The sequence below is a fragment of the Camelus dromedarius genome, chromosome 16 (assembly GCF_036321535.1).
Source record: "Camelus dromedarius isolate mCamDro1 chromosome 16, mCamDro1.pat, whole genome shotgun sequence".
Classification (NCBI taxonomy): domain Eukaryota; kingdom Metazoa; phylum Chordata; class Mammalia; order Artiodactyla; family Camelidae; genus Camelus; species Camelus dromedarius.
The window spans coordinates 31,129,210-31,149,770 of record NC_087451.1 but is presented as its reverse complement, the minus strand read 5'-3'; the positions used below and the strand labels follow the sequence as shown (position 1 = coordinate 31,149,770).

Sequence of the window (20,561 nt, the reverse complement as noted above, 5' to 3'; positions counted from 1 at the left end):
CCCCGAGGGAGCCCGCCGCGCCGCGCTGTGCCTGCGCCCCGCCCCGGGGCGGAGTCCCCGCCGTGCCCCGCCCCCGGCCCGCCCTCGACATCCCCCGCCCCCGGGGTGACTCTAGATACTGGGGACCAGAGCCCCGACCCCTGGGGAAGCGCGCCTGAGGCCGGAGTAGCGCCAAGACCTCCTTGCCCGGGCGGGCCATACGGTTTGAGCTTAGTTTAAGCTCCTTTTGAAAACCAGTTTGAAATACCCAGTACTCAAGGGTCCCTGGATTATTGTCATCTTTTGGCACCACTTCAGCCCCATGCAGGTCATCTTACAGCAGTTCGGAATTGCTAGTTGCGGGATGCCGAGGGCGAAGTAAAGACAGGAGGGCCCATGTACGTTGTGACACTGGCCTGAAAGACCAAACCAAACACCAACTCTGCTTATTTTTAGCCACTTTGTAGACACATCACTAGCTGCTCTTACTCCCTAGGGTTGCCTTAATACATTTCACAAAGAGGACGCTTCCAGGGCCTGGTGGGTGAATGCCCCTCCGGGTCTGGACCCAGCAGCCTTCCATACAGCCCTCATGGAATGGACCCTGCCCCCAAAGACGGGCTTCTGGAATTCAGCACCAGGTGCTGTGAGTCAGCTGTTTCCTCTAGTGACTTTTCTTCTTTACATAATTTTGGAATGTAGGAGAGAGTGGATTGAGGGAAAGGTCTACTGTTTTTGTTTCTCCAGATCCTTCCAGGGCTGTGTTACTGAACAGTTATGTTGGAGATGAATGCATTGTAACAAAAAACTATCTACTGCTCCCAAACCCTGCTCTAGTTATTTTAAAAAAACAAAGAGCGGTCAAAGTTTGTATCAGGCCAAACATAGGTCTAATGTTGAAAAATCAAGGCTCTAGTTTTTGCTTAGGATGCATTTAATACTCTTTTGTTTTTTGAAGTACAGTGACTGAGCTGATCTCTGATGTAAGTCAAGATGCTGGAAGGGGTGCTTCCTCTTCAACGGAAGATGCAAGCTCCAGTTAGGACAGACAGGATTCCAGCAGCAGAGTGAGCTTAATCCTGCTGTATTACAAAATATTAGGAGCACGTGCAAAAGGAATTTTAGTGGCAGTTGATGAAAAATGCCCCACAACTATAAAATGTAGAGTGGGGCTTTCTCTCTTAGCTTTTGACCACTGTGGGACTTTCAGCCAAAGTCTGCTTACACTTGGATTTTTTTTCAATAAACACATACTGCAGTACTACGTAATCCGAGGTTGGCTGCAGAACTGGGAAGGGATACAGAGGGCTAACCGTAAGTTTATCTTGAATTTTCCACTGTGTGGAGGGACGATTGGTACCCTATAAACCAAGGGTCAAGTGTATATTTAAGCGGTCCTATTGTGAGACAAACAGTACATTCTATTGACCTTCAGATGAGTACAAATGAAAACAAGGACAAATGATGCAGAAAAACCTCCAAATCAAGTTGCTTTATTTAAAATGATAAACAAGTTTCATCCCAGTGAAAGTTTAAAAATATCCACCCGGTGGTGGCCCCCCCGGGCATTTGGTGGCGGACCCCACGGCAAAGACCTAAGCAGGACTAGGAGGTGCTCGGGACCCTCTACTCAACAACTAGAGGGGGCACGGGGCGTTCAGCAGACAGTCCCAGTTCTTCTGTCACGTCCAGTCCCCTCGGAGAGAGCAGGCGGGGCCCGTTCTCCGGCTCCCAGGAGAGAAGGGGGTGGGGGCCAGATGTTTCAAGTTTTTTTTTTTTTTTTTAAGAATTTAAAAAATTTATTTTTAACAAAATAATACATGTATATAGTTTGAAAAAGCCAAATAGTTGTATAAGCTCTCCAGTGAGGAACAGCAGTTCCCTGCTTCACCTTCTTTCTCCCATTGATTCCTGCTCCCCAGATGTTTCAAGGTTTTGAACTCACGAGGAGACAAGGCTGAGAGCCACCGCAGCCAGGGCTGCCTCAGTTTGCTGCATATGATGTAACATCAGTGCAACGTCTTGACAGAAGCTGGGGAGGGGAGTGTGAGGAGAAAACAGACTCCACGTGGAACCATCAGTGGTACCCAGCACACGCGGCAAACAGCTTGCTCGTGGAAATGCTATGTAGAATTCAAGGAGCCTGCAGCTGCGAGCTTATACGCCTACTTCGCAGCAGTGCTTTTCACATTTACTACAGAACCCCTGTCCCACCCCATACTCTTACCTAAAGTCCTAAAGTATATCAAGGCTAATAAATTTCTAAAGCACTTGCACCAGCAACTTTCTTGCTGATCCTTAGTTTAAATACTGTTAGCTGACTTACAAAGGAGCCACGTACCAAGTGAGTTTAAGACTACAGCTATAATCATAATTACAGCTTTTATGAGGTCTTTTATGAAGATCTCATACACCTGCATTTAACAAGGACTGAACTTGCTTTTCTGGTCATGGAAATGGACACGCATGCAATGTTCCTACCCTGACCAGTGGCCCTTGTGAACGACGCCACATTCACCATCCGTTAAATTCCATGAGGTCAGCGATCTGGGCTTATCACTGCTGCATCTCGAGCACCTAGTACAGTGCCCGGTACTCAAACAGTTGTCAAACGCTTGAATGACTAACAAGTAGGCAAGTGCAAGCATGAGCAAAATGTGAACAGTGTCTCTGTTTTGGGTGCCTTTCCCCTCAAAGTCACAGTACAGCAGCCCCAGGAGGCCCCTGTGTGTGGCACTGGCCGTCTCAGGCTGGTGGGAAAGCCTTTGGTACCTCCCTCGTTCTCCAAGACCCAGAGCCCTCCGGATGTCCCGGCCCTCCCCTTTGGTAGTTACTGGACCAAGAGCCCTTCCTCCAGGACCCAGCTTGTTGGCTGTAAGATTAGCTGTCCTCTTGGAGAATAATCTCTAAAGATAGTTGAATGTCATAGCCTTCTCCTTGTTCTTGACACCACTCAGAGTAGCTCATGCCAGGAAGGTAGGAGGGTTAACTTTAGGATGGATGGACCCCTGTTCCTACTTCCTGCCCAGCCACCGCTCCGTTCCTTCCTCAGTTTCCCTACCTCGGCCCTGCTTTGATTCCACGGTGGTGTGCTTGCCTGGCATGAAGTGACCGTAGAAGGGGGGTGCTGAACCTCTGGCCTGGCCACAAGTAAAGACTGTCCTGTGGTCACTCATGGGGTGGAGAGAGCCAAACGCAATCCATGCCGCCCAGGTACCCTCGGGAGGGGTGACTGCGGGCCTGTCAGACGGGCCGGGCCCCTCATTTCTGGGTATTGTTTAGCAAACAGGACTCATCTTTGGCACGTGGGGAAGTAGACCTGGGTGGCTAATCTCTCAACTCCACCCTCTACTTTGCCAGACCAGTCACTGCAAACGGGTCCCACCACGCCCCCTGGCGGCAAGCAGCCTTTGGGTCTGGTTTTGTTTTTAGCCTTTAAACTACGTTTATGGAGGAGCAGTTGATATGAACTTGACAGACAGGCGATAGCCTGGTAGCCCCAGTACTAGGGAGAAAAAAAAGCATTCTGAAGATGTCAAGAAAACTCTTTTTTTAAAGGACGAGGAGGAACACCATTCAGGTATTAATACAAAGAGATGATTCCTTAAGGGTTTGAATTTACTCAGGCCCACAAGGGGCCCTCCCTGGGACCAGAGGGCACCGCTGGTGGGCAAAGGGGAGCAGCCCGCGGAGGTGAGGCTGGGCAGCTAGAGGGACCCTAGGAAGGGAGCCCAAGTTCTCCTCCAACCCAGAAACGCATTCTGGCTGGCGTTTTGGAGTGCAGAAGACTGGATGAAGACAAAATAGGGAAGCAGCCTTCTAGGGCAAAGCCCTATTACCAACCCAGGGCCAGGAAGCGATCACCAGTCTGTCAAAAACAGAACACCTGGCAAAGAGGAGGCCAGGATTCTCCTGATTAAACCCACTTTTAGGGAGGATTTTGAGAGGTAACGTCAAACAATTCCAGGACATCTGCACACACTCCCTCCCTCCCCGTTCCAACCCAGTGTGTCTTTGACCACTCCCTCTTGTTTTTATTTAAATGTAGGGACAGATTAAGGCAAGCAGGTGAATCCAGAGGCCCAAAGATGGCGCCTGCTGGTCAATCCCTACATACTTTCCCCGGGGTATTTAGAAGCCAAAACAGATCCCAAAGACCAGACGCACCATCTCTGCACTTGCTCCCAGCACGTAACATGATCCCTCCCCTCACGCCTGCAGGTTGGAGAAATGGGGATGCTAATCATGAATTCTCTGACAGGGTGAGGGCTGCTCACTTACGGACCATATGGTGGGACAGACTGGGACGAACCTGTTAGAACTTGGCCCTGTTTATAATTTAAGCTCCATGAGAATACACCGAATACCTTTCCTGCTCTGTTCATAAACAGAACCACCCCAGCATGTCATCCCTCCTCCAAAGCAAACCACACAAAATTACCCCGGACCCTGACAGCCTCTGACTGCGGGGAGCAGGTAAGGAATCGTAAGACCGAGGCAGTGGTGGGCTGTGCTGGCCGCGCTGGCCGGGGTCCTCCGCCGATCATGGTTTTGGACGGATGATGCCACCCAGGAAGGCAGCGGGCTCACCGGACTTCTCACCGGAGATTGCTCCACACAGAATGCAGGGTCCACTTCCCACTCTCGGCGTCTCTGCTCGCACGCAGCTGGCTACGTGGACAGCGGGAGCCTCTCCCACACCGGTGAGGCAACAGGTGCAACAAGACACTCAAAGAACCACAACCCTCCAGCCTTGTGGGCGACCGGCTTGGTTTTAAAGGAGAAGCACAGAACCTTCTTACCCGACATCACGCTAGGGCTTCGGTGCTTCACTGAGCTTGCTGAGATTTTTAACTTCTTGACAATCTATTCTTAGTAAGCAGTGAAAACAGCATTCGACTGAAGACAGAAGCTCGGACCAGAGAGGATTATCCAAATTCAAAGAAGACAGAGAAGGAGCAGAAGACGGGAAAACTGAGTTGAGTGGCCGCCAACAGTGCACACGGGAGCCGCCTCAGGGAGAGTTTCTTTATCTGCTCAGGGGTGAGCGCGGCCGCCACAAGTGTCCCTAATCCTGCCAAGGAAAGTACAACTGCCTGTAATCAGCAAGTAGACAGCACAGCTGGGCACAAAGCCGGAAGGAAATGTGAGAAGCAGAAACCCCCGGACCCCAGGCTGAAGGGCTTCCTCAAAAATTACTTTCTTATAAATTACAACGTCACACCTCAAGGGCAGAGATAAGTCTACAGTAATAGAAACAACTTTAAAAGGCAAGAAGAGAAATCTAAGTATGGCTGCAAAAAGGACAACGTGGGTTGAGAAATGCACAATCTAGTCTGAAAGTCAATTGATTAAGACACCGGAATGTCCCCCATCGAGTCCCTGCCAGCCCACAGAGAATGAGGAAGAGACAACAGAAAAGGGGGTGGGCCCTAAACTTCCATCACGTTTAAGAACGTGCTCAGCTGCTTGGAGATACAGAGACCACCACAGGGAGGTCGCCTGCAGCAGGGGGGCCTTCAGGCAGCATCCTACAAGCTTCAGTATCTCACATCTTCCAGAAACCTCCCCTCCCCTCCCAGTGCCACTGGCAGTGACACTTTAACTAGCAGCACATGGAGAAGAGGGCTCTGGGCTCTGGATGTGGCCACCAAACTTCAGCCTGAGCCTGTTAGGAGCCCAGGACCAGGGCAGGTGCCTGCAGAAAGATAAGCTTATTGATTTTTATCTCACATTTTAACTTATTTAGATCCAATCTGGAGACGTGATTTGGATTTTGTAAAAAATCTGCAAGCACTCGAAGCAGCAATGACAAAAGCAGGAGGCCATGCCTCCGCCTCCTCAGAGGACACTGGGTAATTTCTCGTATTTCCCCCCTTTCCTGTGGTAACTACTGCTTCCCAGCGAGGGCACCGGCCAGTGGAGTCACTATTTTCTCCCAAGACCACAACTAGAAGAGTGACAAGGGAGGTTCCGGTATTCTCTAGGAAAAAAATGTCAAAGATATAAAATGAGTTTAATTTTTATTAAATAATGTAAAGGGTTTCGTTGGCACCATCCACGTAGATTCTTGCCTTTATGCGTAAAACAAGCCACGTTAATTTGCTTCGGTAGCGGAGAAAAGGAGCTACTGTAGCAAATGCTGAGCGAACCGACTCACAGCCCGAGAGTGTCGTCACTCTCTGGCTTTCGCCGGCCCTCCTGGGCCTGCAGGTCCGAAAGGCTGCCCCCGGGGGCCCTGCCGCAGGCCGCGGGCTTGTCCTCCTACACAGACACCAGCCGAGCCCGGTCACCTGGAGGAGCTGCGCTCTTTGCTGACACAGTCGTCCTGGGAGGTGGTGTCCCCGTTGCCCACCATGCTGCACGTGCGCCTCTTCTTCCTGCGGTGCGTCGTCCCGTCGCCCTCGGATCCAGACTCGCACTGGACGCAGGAGAGAAACAGGGGTTCAGTCAGATGCAACCCAGGTCTTCCTTAGACAAACCTCTGACCTCAGGAGACGGCACAGGCATCGTCCACTTTCTCCCAGAAGCAAAAAGGCCCTTTCTGACATAGTCTGAACGTCCATCTCCCTGGGGGCCCAGTGTCCCTCCAGAGGTGGCTAATGGGAGGGCTGTTTGTTTGGAATCAAGATGCTTACTCTAAGAATGTGTTACCGTCTGGGCTCTGCGGTCGCTTTATGGAATTTCACTGTAACTGAACGTACGGCACTCAACATGCATAGAACACGCCCTCGCCTCCCTTGAGAAGGCTGACTCAGCAGATTATGTGAAGTTGCGAGACGGACGTCCCCTCTGCTAAAAGCATGGGACCCCCTCACCGGGTGTGATGTTAGCTTTTAACCAGGTGACTGAATTTGCTGAGTTTCCAGACTTACACTTGACCATCCACGGGAGATTCCTAACGTGGGCTGTGAGGTCAGAATGCTTGGAGTCTGAACCCCGACACCACTGATCGCCAAATGGGTGATCCCGGGCCATTTACTTCGGGACATCCCCAGACACCCTCTCACCCCTTGGGATTACTAGAACAATTCACAAACACGTGTAAAGCTATCAAACGGGCAAAATTCACCCCCCAGCAGGAACGGTGGCAGCTGGAGTTCTTGGGAGAAAGTGAAACGTGTTCACATCGCTCTCCCTCCTGGATGTGAGGGGGGAGAGTCGCATCTGGTTTTTATGGGTGACTCGCCCTGGACGCCCGGTGAGCGAGCAAGGCCTCACCTCCGAGTCCGAGTCCGACGAGCTGGAACTGGAGGAGCTGGAGGAGTCGCTGGAGCTGTCAGAGGCGATCCCCGTGGATTCCTGCAGGTCGACGGAGTCAGCCAGGACTGCCAACTCAGGATGCTCCTGCTTCAAGATCCTGAGAGACAAGAAACACTGTGCTCAGTGCCTGGACAGATGACGACACCCCCGCACAGTACCCCCGACTCGGAGCTGAGACCCGTCTCTCCAGGACACACAGATCCACAAGCTGGGAACAAGAAACCCAGCATGCCGCTCAGGCTGCCCTGGAAGGAAAACTAGCCCCGCGCCCCGCACTGCCCCTGTGCACACGAGCCGGACGTGCTGCCGGCACGCGAGGCAGTTTCCTTGAGTTTGCCTTGGTCTCCCCCTCCGGAGAACCGTCTCTCCCCCTTGCTGTTTCCCTGATCCTGTGCTAGCTGATCTTTTTAACCTCTCCTTTGCACAGCACAGTACCAAATGACGGGAGCTGGGCTTGGTTAAACTCTGTCTGTAGGAGCAGAAACAGTCAGGTCAGGAAGAGATCAGAAGTGTCAAGTAACAGAGAGGGTCCCCCCTCGCTGGAGGAGAAAACTCAACGGAGCTTTCTGGGGCTGCAGCCCTCCCCTTAGGGACCTACTCTGGCATCCACTGCAACCAGGGACTAAGACCTGCGGGACGGGAAGGCCTTCAGAGTGACCAGATTGCAGTGGCCTGCAGGACAGAGTAAGTGGGCCTCAGGTGCCCAAGAGTGCGGGGAGAACAAAGCCACCACCCTTGCTGGCCCTCTCAGCAGGGAGGCTGAGCACTGAACAAGCCAGGATCCCTCTCTTACCCCGAGAGCTGGTCCCTCCGGGCCAGGGTTGGGACACAGTGGCACGGGGTGGCTGGGGGTGGCTTGCACTGCCGCGGCCCGTGCTGTATCTGTTCTGTGGATAAACAGAGGGGCTAAGTCTCCAGGGCGGTCACCTCACTCACAAGACCCGAAGGCAGTGAGCTCGGATGGAAGGAATGCTTTGGGGCGAGAAAAAGGAAGTCACCAAGTAAAACCCAAACAAAATGCTTCCTGTGCGAGTCCTAACTTTGGGGAGAAAAAACAAAAACAAAAAACAACCCAAAAAAAACAGAAAATGAGAAACAATCCCGATTAGAACCGTGCTCTGACTGACTGGCTCTGCTCAAACATGCAGTCCTAGCCTGTCACCTCGAGGCTGGCAAGCACCCCGAGAACCAGCCCTGACCACGGGCCCACTCTGCTCAGCCCGTGAGCTTCTGCAGGCCCGGCGTGTCCCAGGCCTGTCTGAAATCAGCGCACCTTACAGCAGCAGTGGACTCTTTCCATTTCATCTCTGGGGTAGACGTTAGAACAAAGCGAAAATAAGAAAAAAAAAAAAAAGTCTCTCACCTATACCATTTCCTCGACAACTTTGGTCTCCCTCTTACCGTCTTGTGCCACACAACAGGGAAGTTGGTGCTGCTGGCAAAATTCTGGGTGATGGCAATGGTGGTGTCGAGATTGAGGACAACGTGCCACCAGCCTCCTGAAATCCAACAAGTAAACATTGAAGCAGGATTTGGTTCTATATACAACAGCTCTATGACATAGCTTCACATAACATAACACAGACCTTCAGAAACGGGGGATTCCTCTGCACGAGAAAGAGCCTTAGACACAGGACCCAGAGTGGTAAAGCCTGCTCCTGGTGCCGGAATCATAAGCGACCTGTTTGTATGAAGTTTTACTGGACCGAGACTGTGCCTGTTCCTTTATGGATTGTCTGTGACTGCTCCCCTGCTACAGCGGCAGAGCTGAGCAGTTACGACAGAGACCAGCCAAGCGGAGGTACCTACAATATTTTACTCTCTGGCCCTTTACAGAACAAATATGTCAAGCCCTGGGAAGCCACAGCTGTGACCAAAACTGTAAAGGCAGCAAGTTCTTCAGTTTCTAAGAGGAGGCCTATCTTAAATACCCTCACTCCCAACACTTAATCTACCAAAACAAAGTGTGGTTTTCAAGTATAGGATTTCCTGCCTCTTGGCTCTAAGTCACTATTTCCTGACTCAATCCACCCAGTGCTACACTGTATCATTTACAGAAACAAGCACAAGTCACTGCACATACAGAGACACTAAGTAACTCCTGGAGAGAAAAATGAATAGGATCTCTAGATACAGGATGTTTATCATTTTTAATTTTTTTTTTTTTTGGAAAGGGGGTAAGGAACGTAATTAAGTTTGTTTATTTTTTTTTAATGGAGGTACTGGGGACTGAACTTGGGACCTCTTGTATGCTAAGCACACACTCTACCACTGAGCTATACCCTCCCTCATATAGGAAGTTTATCAACATTCATTATACATTCAGGTTACAAGAAATATTGACAGCAGCCCCCACATGGCAACATATCACCATATCACTGTCAGGGGCAGGCACCAGTCAGCTCATTCAGAGTCAGCATGCAGAGGGGATTCCTTTGACACACTCTCTAAATTGCTGTGCAAAGAATATTTTTTCTCAGTTCATCTATACCTGGAACAAAGACAGTCTCTCCTGGTTTTTGTAGGATTTCCAGGGGTTTGAATTCGGGTGGCCAGGTTGGAAGCTGCGTCCGTGGATGAATGATACTAAACCAGGTAATAGCTTCATCTTGCTGGTTCCCTCCTTCTTCACGGGTCACCTTGATGAGCTCCCTGGGCGTGCTGGTAGGGAACAGGCACCAGCGTTTGTGGCCCTGAACTAAGGCATTCCAGGCGCTGGTTCCCAGAGGGTCGATGTGAATTCCAGTTCCAGAGCGTGGTGGCCCCATCACAAACCACCTAAAGGATGGAAACATCCCAGATGTGAAGCGTAATTTAACCATACAGACCCACACACTACAAAATAAACTTTCAGTTTTATACATTACACAAATTCCAATACACAGAAATCCTGAGGGAATTGTGCAGACTGATCCCTAACAGAAAACAGGAAAATCACTGATGTGGCTTACAACTAGCCTTTAATTATTAAAATTTCCCGGGACTGGGGGGCAGGGGATTATAGCTCAGTGGTAGAGCATGTGCTTAGTGTGCATGAGGGCTTAGGTTCAATCCTAAGACCTCCATTAAAAAGATAAAATAAGTTCAAAAATTAAAAAAAAATTAAAACTTCTCTTTATAGGTTACTGGTTCAACTCTGGTTGCACATCTGAATCACCTGGGGAGCCTTCAGAAATCCTGATGCCCACGTGGCACCCCAGACCAATAATTACCTCAGCCCCTGGCAGAGGGCCTGGGCAGGCATCAGGATCCCTCTAAGTAAGTTCCATGTGCAATCAAGGGAGAACCACTCACTGTTTCAGAAAAAGATTAGCTGACCGAGCTCTGCTGTTGGAGACAAGATTATAACCACATCACTGCCCACTGTTTTACCTGTAAGGGGGCCTGCGCTTCTCGCCCGCATACTGGAAAAGGTCATCAGTGAAAAACTTGGGCACCTTGTAGTCTTCCAAAAGTTTCCTTCTTTTGGGGTGTTCACCGTAGCTGCTGTCAAAGATGTAAAGGGGGCTGTCATCCCGCGTGCTCTCCATGTACTCGATGTAGTATTTCATCTTCATTTTCACCGAGTAGCCGTCATTATCCTCGCCACACTTGAATTTCTGGTTCCGGTATTTCCTTTTGAGGCGCTCCAGAGTCCATTTCTCCTGCGCAGACCAGCCTTCTTGGGCATTGAGCAGAACCACGGGCTTATAAGGTCTTTCGTATCTCTCCACAAATTCCTCCACCGACAACTGTAAGGCGTCTGCCCTTTCCACGTTATCCTGAGAGAATCAGAAAAGAACCATCGAGTTTAAAAAAAAAAAAAAAAAGTCCAGCGGCAGATAAGGGTGTCCCCCAAGGCCAATTAGCAAAAGCATAGCTAAGTAGGCAGATTCCGCTCTGGCTCTTCTTAGGGAGGGAAAAGGACCTGCGTGCGTTCGGGCACGTCGCACCCAGCGCCACCCCACCAGGGAAAGGGGGCTTCGCATCTCCCACTCGTGCCCTTGGACAGCCAGGTTCCCTAGGGCCCCGCCGCCCGAAGGGGTCAAGGGCTGCCAGGCCTCGTGGAGGGCGTCCATGGCGTGGGACTCCGGCTCCCCTGGCAGGCACGGCTGGGGTGCGGAGGAAGGAGGCCCGGCCTGGAACCGGGCCCCGATGACCCCGACTTCCGCGGGGTGCGGGCGAGCCCATCGAAACTCCGAGGCGCACTGCTCTGCGCGGGCGGACCCCGGCCCTAGGAGAAGTGCGCAGCCCCCGGGGATGCCCGCGACCCCGGCCCGCTCACCGCCACGGCCGCCGGGTTCAGCGAGAAGCTCTCGTAGTAGTTGTGCCGGGTCCAGTCCAGCGAGTCCTTCAGCTCTGGCCGCGCACTCCGCTTAGCCTCGCGGATCCGCTTCTTGCTCTTATGGTTCATCCTGTGGGGGTCACCAGCTGGTTCCGCGACGACCTCGGCGCAGCGCGCTTCCTGCCACCAGTGCGCCCCCTCCCCGGCCCGGGCGGTGGCGGCACCAAAACGCCCTTCGCTCGGACCCGGCACCTCTAAAGCCGCCTTCCAGAAAATTCACTCCCCAGCCACCTCCGGAGCCTCCGGTTGGGCCTGCGGCTGCCGTCTTCCCCGCCCCCTGGCCTCTCGCGATAAGCCATTGGCCTCCGCGCCTCCGGGGTCCGCCCTCACACACTCCGGGTCTCCGCCATGTTGGGAAGGTCTTGGCGGCTGAGGAGCCTCCCCGCCGCGGCCCCGCCTCTCCCGCGCCCGCTTCCGGTGCGCGTCACTTCCGGCAGCGCTTCACCTTTCCACAACCTGCTTCCTGTGGGCCCGTGTTGCCGGCCAACTGTTCTCTGTGTTTCGTTTGCTTGGCTTCGAGTCTTTTCTCGTCGTGTGGCCACTTCGCCGCCCGAGGGGTGCTTCCCGCCTTTTGCCGTCGGGTAGTTGCGATCCGACGTGGCGCTGGGGAGGCCGGCGCGGGGGACCCAACGCGCGCAGCCTGGCAGCCCGGCGCTCTCCCCTGTTCTCGCCCCGCCCGGAGGCCACCGACTCTCCTTCGTGCGAGCGTGGCCTCCGAGGGCATGTGGTCCGAGCCCAGCGCTTCCGGTTCTCGGAGGAGCCGGGCCTGGGAGCCGAGGGGGCCATATTGGAGGTCCGCGTCCCGCAGGTGCGTGAAGCGGCACCCGCCGGGAAGCGCCTCCCGTCCTTTGCGGTGGCGCCTCAGGGCAAGAGCGTTCTCAGCCGACCTGGGGCTATAGGGAGGGGGCGCCGCGGCTTTCTGCCTTGGAGTAGGCCGAAAAGATTTGGTGTGAAGCCCTTTGGAAGAGTAAATATCTTTAGAAAGAAATGTGAAGGCCCTGCGAGGAAGGGGGCCTCTTCATACTATTTCCCACCAGAAAAGTGGCATTCTTGACACCTAGTATTTTCTTTGATCTGGCCCAAGGGCTTAATAATTCAGCTTTATCTGGGACCAGGGGTTCCAACCCTCACTACCCAAATAGTTTCTTGAGTTGGCATTCCTTCCTTTCAGTTCATGGCTGCCCCTGAATTCTCAACAGCAATTACACCTTATACGTCCGGTTTTTCAGAGCACTTTCACGTTGCAGTGTTTTGATTTTCACAGGAGCCTGTGAGGTGGGCATTGGCACTGACAGTTTAAATATGAGAAACAGCTTAAAAGGAGTTGAAGGCTCAAATGGAACCCATTTCTGGCAGTTTCTAAACGCCTTCACGTTGAAATACCCCTTTGGAGTTCTTCCTAAATTTAAGGGGTGGGTGAAGATACACCCTGTGATAACAGAGGCGGCCCCCCCCCCTTTTTTTATACCCAAATCTGCATAACTCACTCCTCTAGTCAGAAATATTTCGTTGTACTCCTGGGTAAAATCCACCAGGGTAGGCATTTTTGTCTCTTGATCACGTCTAGCATATTTTAGGCACTAATATTTTTGTTGAGTGCAGTGAATAATTCAGCTCAGACTTTCAGTTCCTTCACCATTGATGTTTGCTCTAGAAAACAAAAGACTTGCAGTTTTGCAGTTTAATAATTGCTAACTTTGTATACTTACTTTGTGCTCGGCACTGTATTAAGTATTTGGCATTGAGTCTTCCTAATCACTCTATGAGACAGTATTTTGCAGTTGAGGAAACTGAAGCACAGACAAGTTAAATAATGAGTGAGGTCTAGTACACAGCTAGTACATTACACATCTCAAGTTTGAACTCATTCAAGTAGGCTCATTCCAGAGTTGTGAGCTATGTTATCTTGTCTCCCTAAATACAATGCTCTCACAATTCAATGCCATCCCAGAGGCTTTGTGAATTGCCTGCCTTCCTAACTCCAGGATTCAAGCTCTACTCAAACCTCTTCTAGGGTGTCATTCTAGGACCACACTGTTCTTCCTTATCATACATTGCCTGTGCTTATAACTCTCTAACATCTTTTTTTTTGTATATATTTTTTTAAGTATAGTTAGTTTACAATGTTGTGTCAATTTCCAGTGTACAGCATTATGCTTCAGTCATACATGAACATACATATATTTGTTTTCATATTCTTTTTCACTGTAAGTTACTACAAGATATCGAATATAGTTCCCTGTGCTATACAGTATGAACTTGTTTATCTATTTTATATATATTAGCATCTGCAAATCTCAAACTCCCAATTTATCCTTTCCCAACCCCTTCCCTTCCTGGTAACCATAAGTTTGTTTTCTATGTCTGTGAGTCCAATATCTTCTTATTGCACTTAAATAAAAGCTAAACTTCCAGTGGCCTATGTAACCTCACAAATCTGGTCTCTGCCTTCCCTCTGAACTATGCTTGTATTATACAACCGTGCCTCCTGCCCTCAGACCCACGCTGCCAGGGCTCTCTGTGTCCAGGCAGAAGCCTTTCAGTTCCTGCGTCAGGGCCTTTGCCTGAATCACCCTCTCCCTGTCTAGAGCAGCCACCTTGTGGTCACTGCCCACCCCCATCACTCTCACATCACCCAGTTGTATTGTGCTTGTAGCATCATCACCAACCAGAAATATATATTTGCTTCCTCATTGCCTGTCTCTCTCTAGTAGGAGCTGTATATATATTTTATATTCCATGAGATACTTCCTCAGCCTAGAATAGTCACTAAGCCACTCAGGCCCTGGATAAATGCTTGTTGAATAAATGAGTGTATCAAGAATGCTTATCACATGGTATTAGTTTTATATCCCCCCACTGGATGTGAACTGGAGAGCAGGGAACTGTTTTTGCAATGGATGCCAGTGCCAGGCACTCAGTAATTGCTGTATAAATATACCGACTTCTGATGTTTCAATTATTTATGGCCTACAAAAATTTTTTTTCAGGTCCTGCATCTTCAATATGGAATGTATGTTTGGCCCTGTGCTGTGGTCCTGGCCCAGTACCTATGGTTTCACAGAGGATCTCTGCCAGGCAAGGCTGTCTTAGAGGTACAAGTCCCTTGATATTTGGGAAAATCCTAGGTTATGTTCCAATTTAAGTCTACATGCTTGTTTTTAGCTTTTGTTAGATATTTGGATGATTTGGCCATCTTGTAAGGCAAGTGAGCTACGAATGCTTTTTACATCTTTAAATGTAAATTTTTTTTTTAAAGTATGCACCAGAGACCATACGTGGTCCACAAACACTAAAATATTTACTGTCTAGCCTTTTACAGTTTGCTGACCCCATTCTAAGTGAAGCCCATAACTAATTTTAGTAATGAAATCTTGGCATAGGGTGTCCCATCAGGGTCATCCAGGCTCTACCATACCACTTGCAGTCTTTCTCACAAAATGGTCCTTTTCATTTCTGGAAATCTTGAGATTAGCTATAAAATGTGTCTTATGTCTTTCTTACCACTCCACCTGGCTTGAGACTGCTGAAGGTTTAGAGAAATAAACTTTTGTCATTTGTAGAAATGGTACTATGCTTAACCCCCAGGCTAAAGACAAATCAGAAACTTAACTTTTGTAAAACCATGTAAATGAAATGGATAGGGAAGGCATTTGGCACATACTCCTGGCCCACAGTAGTGATAATTGTTAGCCACTGGCAAAAGTCAGGAGTCACTGCCCATCCTCAAACAGAAGCATTAATCACTATGAACAGTAAAATTTACGAAGGCATTCCTTAGTATTATTCCTTAGTATGTTCACAAGTGCCTTGCCACTCTCAAGACCCAGCTGGAAAACCCTCTTAGAGAGCTATGTTGCAGACCCATCAGGTTTTAGCCATGTGAATGCTATTTAAAATTGGTAGTACAACTGAATTGTGCATCCAAGTCACTCAATTGAGCTCCTAGAGCCCTGGTGTCATATATAACTAGGAACTCCTGTATATATAGATCATAAGAACCGAGAATGACTGAAGGAAGTAAGCGACCCGAAGCTACTCCTGGACTTACTAAGCAATGGAACTGCTCAAGATACACATCCTGTTTGGAAGCAATGTATCACTGATCTCTTAACAGCTCAGGGGTTGGGGCACCCACCCTCTGCAGTCAAAAATCCATGTGAAACTTTAGTAGGCCCTATCTTGAGTTCACATCCGGGACTCAACCAACCACACTTCATGTCAACTGTAATTATAGACCCTCACATTTCAACCGCTTGTTTAAGGGGTAACAGTTGCAGAATTGAGGGCCCTTTAATACTAAAAGGGACTCTAGCTGACCTTTGACCCACTTAAGTTTTTAATGAGTTAAGTAACTTGTCAAGACAAAGCTCCGCATAGTAAAGCACGTTTTATAGGCGTGGCAAGCTCACTATCCTTATACATAGACCTTGTACTGAAAGATCAATGCAAGGATGAAATGGGAAACAATTTGCCAAGCAAGGTCAATTCTTTGCAGTTCTAAGCAAAACCTTTAAACTTGTTAGATTGGAGCTGGAGTGAGCCTTCCAGGAATTATGGCTGCAAAATGTGGTGCTGAAGTAACACTGTCAGACAGTTCAGAGCTGCCTCACTGTCTAGAAATCTGCCGGCAGAGCTGCCAAATGAACGACCTGCCACAGGTGCATGTTGTAGGAGTCACGTGGGGTCACGTATCTCAGGATCTTCTGGCTCTACCACCACAAGATATTATTCTTGCATCAGATGTATTCTTTGAACCAGAAGGTAAACTTTTACTCTTCTTGGTAGTAAATTTAGCCAGGGATGCAATGGAATTACAAGTCTATTAAGAAGTCTTTTCTTCCCAGACTTTGAAGACGTTATAACTACAGTTTACCTTTTGATGCAAAAGAACCCCAAGGTCCAATTGTGGTCTACTTACCAGGTAAGAAGGTAAGACTGAATAATCCTGGTTTACTCAACTTTTTTTAAAGTTAACTTCAGCCTTACTCCTCATTCAGCGTCTAGTTTAAGGATAAAATGAGAATGTAACTAAAGCAAAACCGGAAAAGCTTAGTTTTAAAAAACAATTTATTTTTTAGTGCTGACTGGTCACTTGAAGCTTTGCTCTACAAGTGGGACATGAAATGTGTTCACATTCCTCTGGAGTCTTTTGGTGCAGACAAGGAAGATATAGCAGAATCTGCCCTCCCAGGAAGACATACTGTTGAAATGCTGGTCATCTCCTTTGCAAAGGACAGTCTCTGAATTATACCTACAGGCTGTTTTGGGACAATGTCAATACTGATTAGCAACTTGGCAAGCCATCTATGACTCAGACCACTTCAGCTTCTTGTATACAAACAGTGAATTTGAAGATGGATTAGACCTGTTGGCTTTGGATTGTGATGGATCACATAACCATTAAAACAAAAATTAAAACACTTATAAGAAAAAACTCTTGGATCTTTTCCTAAGTCAGTAAAATAGGGCATCTAGGTTGAGAGCAGGAGGTACCCACAACCTCAAAGTGCTACCTCTTAAGAGCATTCATTTTAGGGACAGCTGGTGCTGAACTGGCATTTCCACCTTTTAACTCAGGGGGAAAGTAATCAGCTACTGAACATTTCACTATCATACTATACAGCCGGTAACATTCACAAGGTAATTGCACAGGTCTTTCAAATAAATGGGGGGAAAAAAAGACCAAGACATATTCTGAAAAAAGCTAACACCAAGAAAACGTTTTAATTAAACTACAGAAACAATGGTTATAGTACAGAATATTCATGAGGAAAAAAAATACACCATGTTATAAGTACTTACAAAGTTACAAAACCATTTGTTTGCTTCCTTAACATTTTCCATATTTTAAGTTCATACATGAAGATGTTCAAATTTACCATTTGGGGGAGGGGGAAGAGGGAGAAAAAAAAGGTGTATTTATCATCTCTAGATGTGCTCACTGTATGCTCCGTTATATATATGCAAGGCCCGGGTGACTGGAAGTGCAGTTGTCAGGCATTTTAATAAACTGGACAGCCATTTGTTTCTGCACGACAAGGCATCTTTACACAGGAGCAATCAGGAGAAAACAGGAAACAGCCAAGCACTCTGCACTGCAACACGCCACCTTAACAGCTAACCAGCATTACTCAACTGCTACACAACTGCGCCTAGTGCACAAAAATACATAAGAGAAGAGATTAGAATTGTGTTTGGTAAACAATCCTTTCAAAAAAAAATCAAGTCTTTTCACCTGAAAAGTCTTTATACAAATTTGGGTTCAGTTTACCATTTAGACCTGAAGGTAAATAACATATACAAATTTACACCAACTTTTGTAGGTTTTTAATTTTAAGGTATGAAGGCAATGTTGAGTCAATCTCTTGACAGCTTTAGGCTGTGTGTAATGGCTGCACACGTTTCCTTAAAAGTAAGGAGGCCACAAATTAGGTTACCAATCTGTTTAATTTCAAACAAAAAAAGTCAGCACTATATGAACAAAAAGGAAATTTTACCTCAAATATCCAAGCCAATAATGAAATCTGAAGTCGTTCACCTCACTAAATTACAAGAAATTTGAATAACAGCAACAAAATGGCACATAAAATTAGCTTGCCACCTGAGGCAAAGCTTAAAACAAGTAAAAAGTTAGACAAAATGTTACAAAATAACCTTTTCAATAGCCAGTTGCTTGTTCCAAGGACTCTTCGATGGACTGAGTACTTGGTCCTTTGCCCCCAAGTCTTCCTTTATGTTGCTTGTCGACACATCTAGGTTTGAAAAGAAATAAGTTCAGTTTACCTTCCATTATTATGAAGTCACTTAAAGTTTGCACATGGTTTCAAATTTCAGTACTTACTAAGGCTCTGGTGAAACCAGGAGGTTACAGAAAGGTTCCAACCAGCCATTATCACAGTTTTTAAAAGGCCCAGTTAGGAAAATTTCAAAGGCTACTACCACCAGCATTTAAAGTTTTGTGTTTATGTATTCTTGGTCAAATAACCAAGGTGAAAAATGGTGGGGGGGGGGGGGCAAAAAAAGAAAAGAAAGAAAAAAAAAGGGCTGTATCCAAACAAAAACAACTTGAAATCAGACAATTTTAAGATAAGTCTTTAGTTTTCAAATGAAACATTTGGCAATTTTAGACTAATGCTTTAACATCTGAGCTACTTAGGGCCCTTTCCTTTTAAAAAATAGGACCAAACAATGAGTTAAAGACACACTATCCTTTCTCCCACCCAGTGCAATACCTGTAAACTTTTGGTTCCAAAAGTTCATTGCTTCTTTTTGCAATTCGTTTGCCACATCCATTAGAATATGAAGTCCCGGTCAGTACAACAATAGTTGAACTGATTGTTTTCTCTAAGAGGATAGTGCATCTTTAACATTTAAAGACAAACCTGCTCCAATACACGCCCACAGAAACTGGTCCCTGGAGGATCAGCCAAATCAGTTAAAATCTGCAATACTGGCCAATATTCTTTTATCAAACAGGAGACCGCAGCTTTAAAGGGGAAAATGCAGACGTTGGATAAAAACAGCAAGAAATAGTCATTTTCATTAATAGGTCTCAAACAGTTTATGAAACAGCCATTATTATCTAAGCTTTATACACATCCTTTCTGCAGACCCCTCTCTTCAGTATTACTCCCAAAACTGAGTTAGCTCAGAGCAGCACTCCTAACATCAGGAATCACTTTTTCATTAATACGGATCAAAAAACCTACTCCAAACCCCATCTCTGATTTCGGGCCATGAGTCTCGGATCCCCCTAGACATTACCATTTGCTTAAGAGGACACCGCTCCTTCCTCTTCAGGAGACTTGGGAGGACTCTTGGATCGCGACCTGGACTTGGATTCCCTCTTGGACACGGGTGGAGGACTCCTGGACCTAGACCTGGACCTGGACCGCGAGCGAGATCTGGAGACCGACGAGGACTTGGACTTGGACCGTCGCGCGGATCTGGACTTGGAGGTCGATCGCGATCTTGAGCGAGTGCGAGAGCGGGACTTGGAGCGGCTGTAGCGAGATCGACTCCGGGACCTGGATCGGCTCCGACTCCGGGACCGGCTGCGGCGACGCCGCCTGGGGCTGCGAGCAGGGACGAGCGGCGCGTCAGGGTGCGGGCGGCCCCGCCCGCGTGCTCCCGCCCGCCCAGCCGCCATTATCTCGCCGCCAGACGCCATTTCCCTGGTCGCGAGCCGGGTCCCCCGCCCTCCCGCGCCCCGCCGGCCGCTGAGTGGGGAGCGCGGGGGCGGAAGGGGGACCCGCGGCGCGTCCCGACTCGGCCGTGGCCGCCACCACGTGTCCCCGCGCACCTTTGTGAGCCAGCCCCAGCCGCGACGCCCGCCCGCTCACCTGCGGCTCCGACGTCCGTAGCCACCGCCCCCGTACCGGCGGGGCGGGGGTCCCCGGCGGCTGTGGTGCGAGTCCGGGGGGCGGCCGTAGCGCGCCATCTGCACTCGCAGCTCGCGGCCGTCCAGCACGGCCCCGTCCATGGCGTCCATGGCGTCCTCGGCGTCGCGCTTGTCGTGAAAGCGGACGAAAGCGAAGCCACGGGACTCCTTGGTGTAGCGGTCCCGCGGGATGTACACGTCGCCGACGCGCCCGTACTTCTCGAACACGCGCCTCAGGGTGTCGGGCGAGGTGCGGTAGGTCAGGTTGTCCACCTTGAGGGAGGTCATGCCCTCCACATCGGGAGGCGGGCGACCGTAACTCATGGCTCTGGAGGGTCGGCCCGGGGCCCGCGACCGCGCGCCGACAAACTAACGCCCCGGCGGGCCCGCGCGCTCGGCTGCGGCGGCGGCGGTTTCCTCAGACTAGCTCGGCTCGACGCCGCGCCTCTGCTCTGGCGGTTGGTTTCCGCGTGGAAACGTTGGGAAAGGCGGATGGGAGACACCGCCTCAACAGCTCCAGAGCCGACTCCACCTCAGAAACAACTGGCGGGCGGGCAGCTCCAGCGCCCGTTTATATCCCTCCTCACAAAATGGCGACCGCGCCACCCGGAA

The 20,561-nt window shown here is 49.4% G+C and overlaps 2 protein-coding genes and 1 long non-coding RNA gene across 13 annotated transcripts in view; 1 reads left to right on the top strand and 2 right to left on the bottom strand.

Annotated features, from left to right (window-relative positions):
- Positions 1–17,003, top strand: part of METTL23 (methyltransferase 23, arginine) — a 127,149-nt gene extending 110,146 nt beyond the window's left edge. The window contains exons 1-5 of one of the 3 annotated variants that reach the window (XR_010384552.1): positions 12,241–12,374; positions 14,557–14,661; positions 16,093–16,330; positions 16,414–16,498; positions 16,648–17,003. This is a non-coding gene — a long non-coding RNA (methyltransferase 23, arginine). Of the gene's footprint in view, positions 1–12,240; positions 12,375–14,556; positions 14,662–16,092; positions 16,331–16,413; positions 16,499–16,647 lie in introns of those variants that run through there. The other 2 variants (XR_010384551.1, XR_010384553.1) reach the window with 2 other exon arrangements.
- On the bottom strand, positions 5,986–11,920 carry JMJD6 (jumonji domain containing 6, arginine demethylase and lysine hydroxylase). Of its 4 annotated transcripts, none has more exons than XM_031469167.1 (7): positions 11,507–11,917; positions 10,615–11,003; positions 9,734–10,020; positions 8,644–8,741; positions 8,036–8,124; positions 7,201–7,339; positions 5,986–6,400 (listed from the first exon to the last, which is right to left on the bottom strand). In XM_031469167.1, the coding sequence occupies exons 1-7, from the start codon at positions 11,633–11,635 to the stop codon at positions 6,269–6,271; spliced, it is 1,263 nt and encodes a 420-aa protein (XP_031325027.1). In that variant the 5' UTR covers positions 11,636–11,917; the 3' UTR covers positions 5,986–6,268. The 4 variants fall into 4 exon arrangements, 3 of the variants coding, with proteins under 3 accessions (XP_031325027.1, XP_010982132.1, XP_031325031.1); XR_010384546.1 differs by having other exon boundaries at positions 6,261–6,400; positions 8,036–8,129; positions 8,606–8,741; positions 11,507–11,918; XM_010983830.3 differs by lacking the exon at positions 8,036–8,124 and having other exon boundaries at positions 8,606–8,741; positions 11,507–11,910.
- Positions 17,004–17,261: 258 nt separating the features above from the next.
- On the bottom strand, positions 17,262–20,526 carry SRSF2 (serine and arginine rich splicing factor 2). Of its 6 annotated transcripts, XR_010384550.1 has the most exons (5): positions 19,912–20,526; positions 19,334–19,644; positions 18,952–19,055; positions 18,224–18,321; positions 17,262–17,721 (listed from the first exon to the last, which is right to left on the bottom strand). XR_010384550.1 is itself a non-coding variant. In XM_064495494.1 (3 exons), exons 1-2 carry the CDS (start codon positions 20,271–20,273, stop codon positions 19,341–19,343), a joined length of 666 nt encoding a protein of 221 aa, XP_064351564.1. In that variant the 5' UTR covers positions 20,274–20,526; the 3' UTR covers positions 17,262–19,055; positions 19,334–19,340. The 6 variants fall into 6 exon arrangements, 2 of the variants coding, with proteins under 2 accessions (XP_064351564.1, XP_031325032.2); XR_010384548.1 differs by having other exon boundaries at positions 18,224–19,055; XR_010384549.1 differs by having other exon boundaries at positions 17,262–18,321.
- Between the last annotated feature and the right edge of the window lie 35 nt (positions 20,527–20,561).

What these genes read in the sequence shown, in the direction of transcription:
- JMJD6 (XM_031469167.1), bottom strand. Translation starts at nt 11,635, where the DNA reads ATGAACCATAAGAGCAAGAAGCGGATCCGCGAGGCTAAGCGGAGTGCG. An exon ending in AAGCGCAGGCCCCCTTACAG is followed by an intron (nt 10,021 to 10,614) that starts GTAAAACAGTGG and finishes TCCATCCTTTAG; the next exon opens with GTGGTTTGTGATGGGGCCAC. An exon ending in CTGTTGTGTGGCACAAGACG is followed by an intron (nt 8,125 to 8,643) that starts GTAAGAGGGAGA and finishes TCCACAGAACAG; the next exon opens with ATACAGCACGGGCCGCGGCA.
- SRSF2 (XM_064495494.1), bottom strand. Translation starts at nt 20,273, where the DNA reads ATGAGTTACGGTCGCCCGCCTCCCGATGTGGAGGGCATGACCTCCCTC. An exon ending in TACGGACGTCGGAGCCGCAG is followed by an intron (nt 19,645 to 19,911) that starts GTGAGCGGGCGG and finishes CCCTGCTCGCAG; the next exon opens with CCCCAGGCGGCGTCGCCGCA.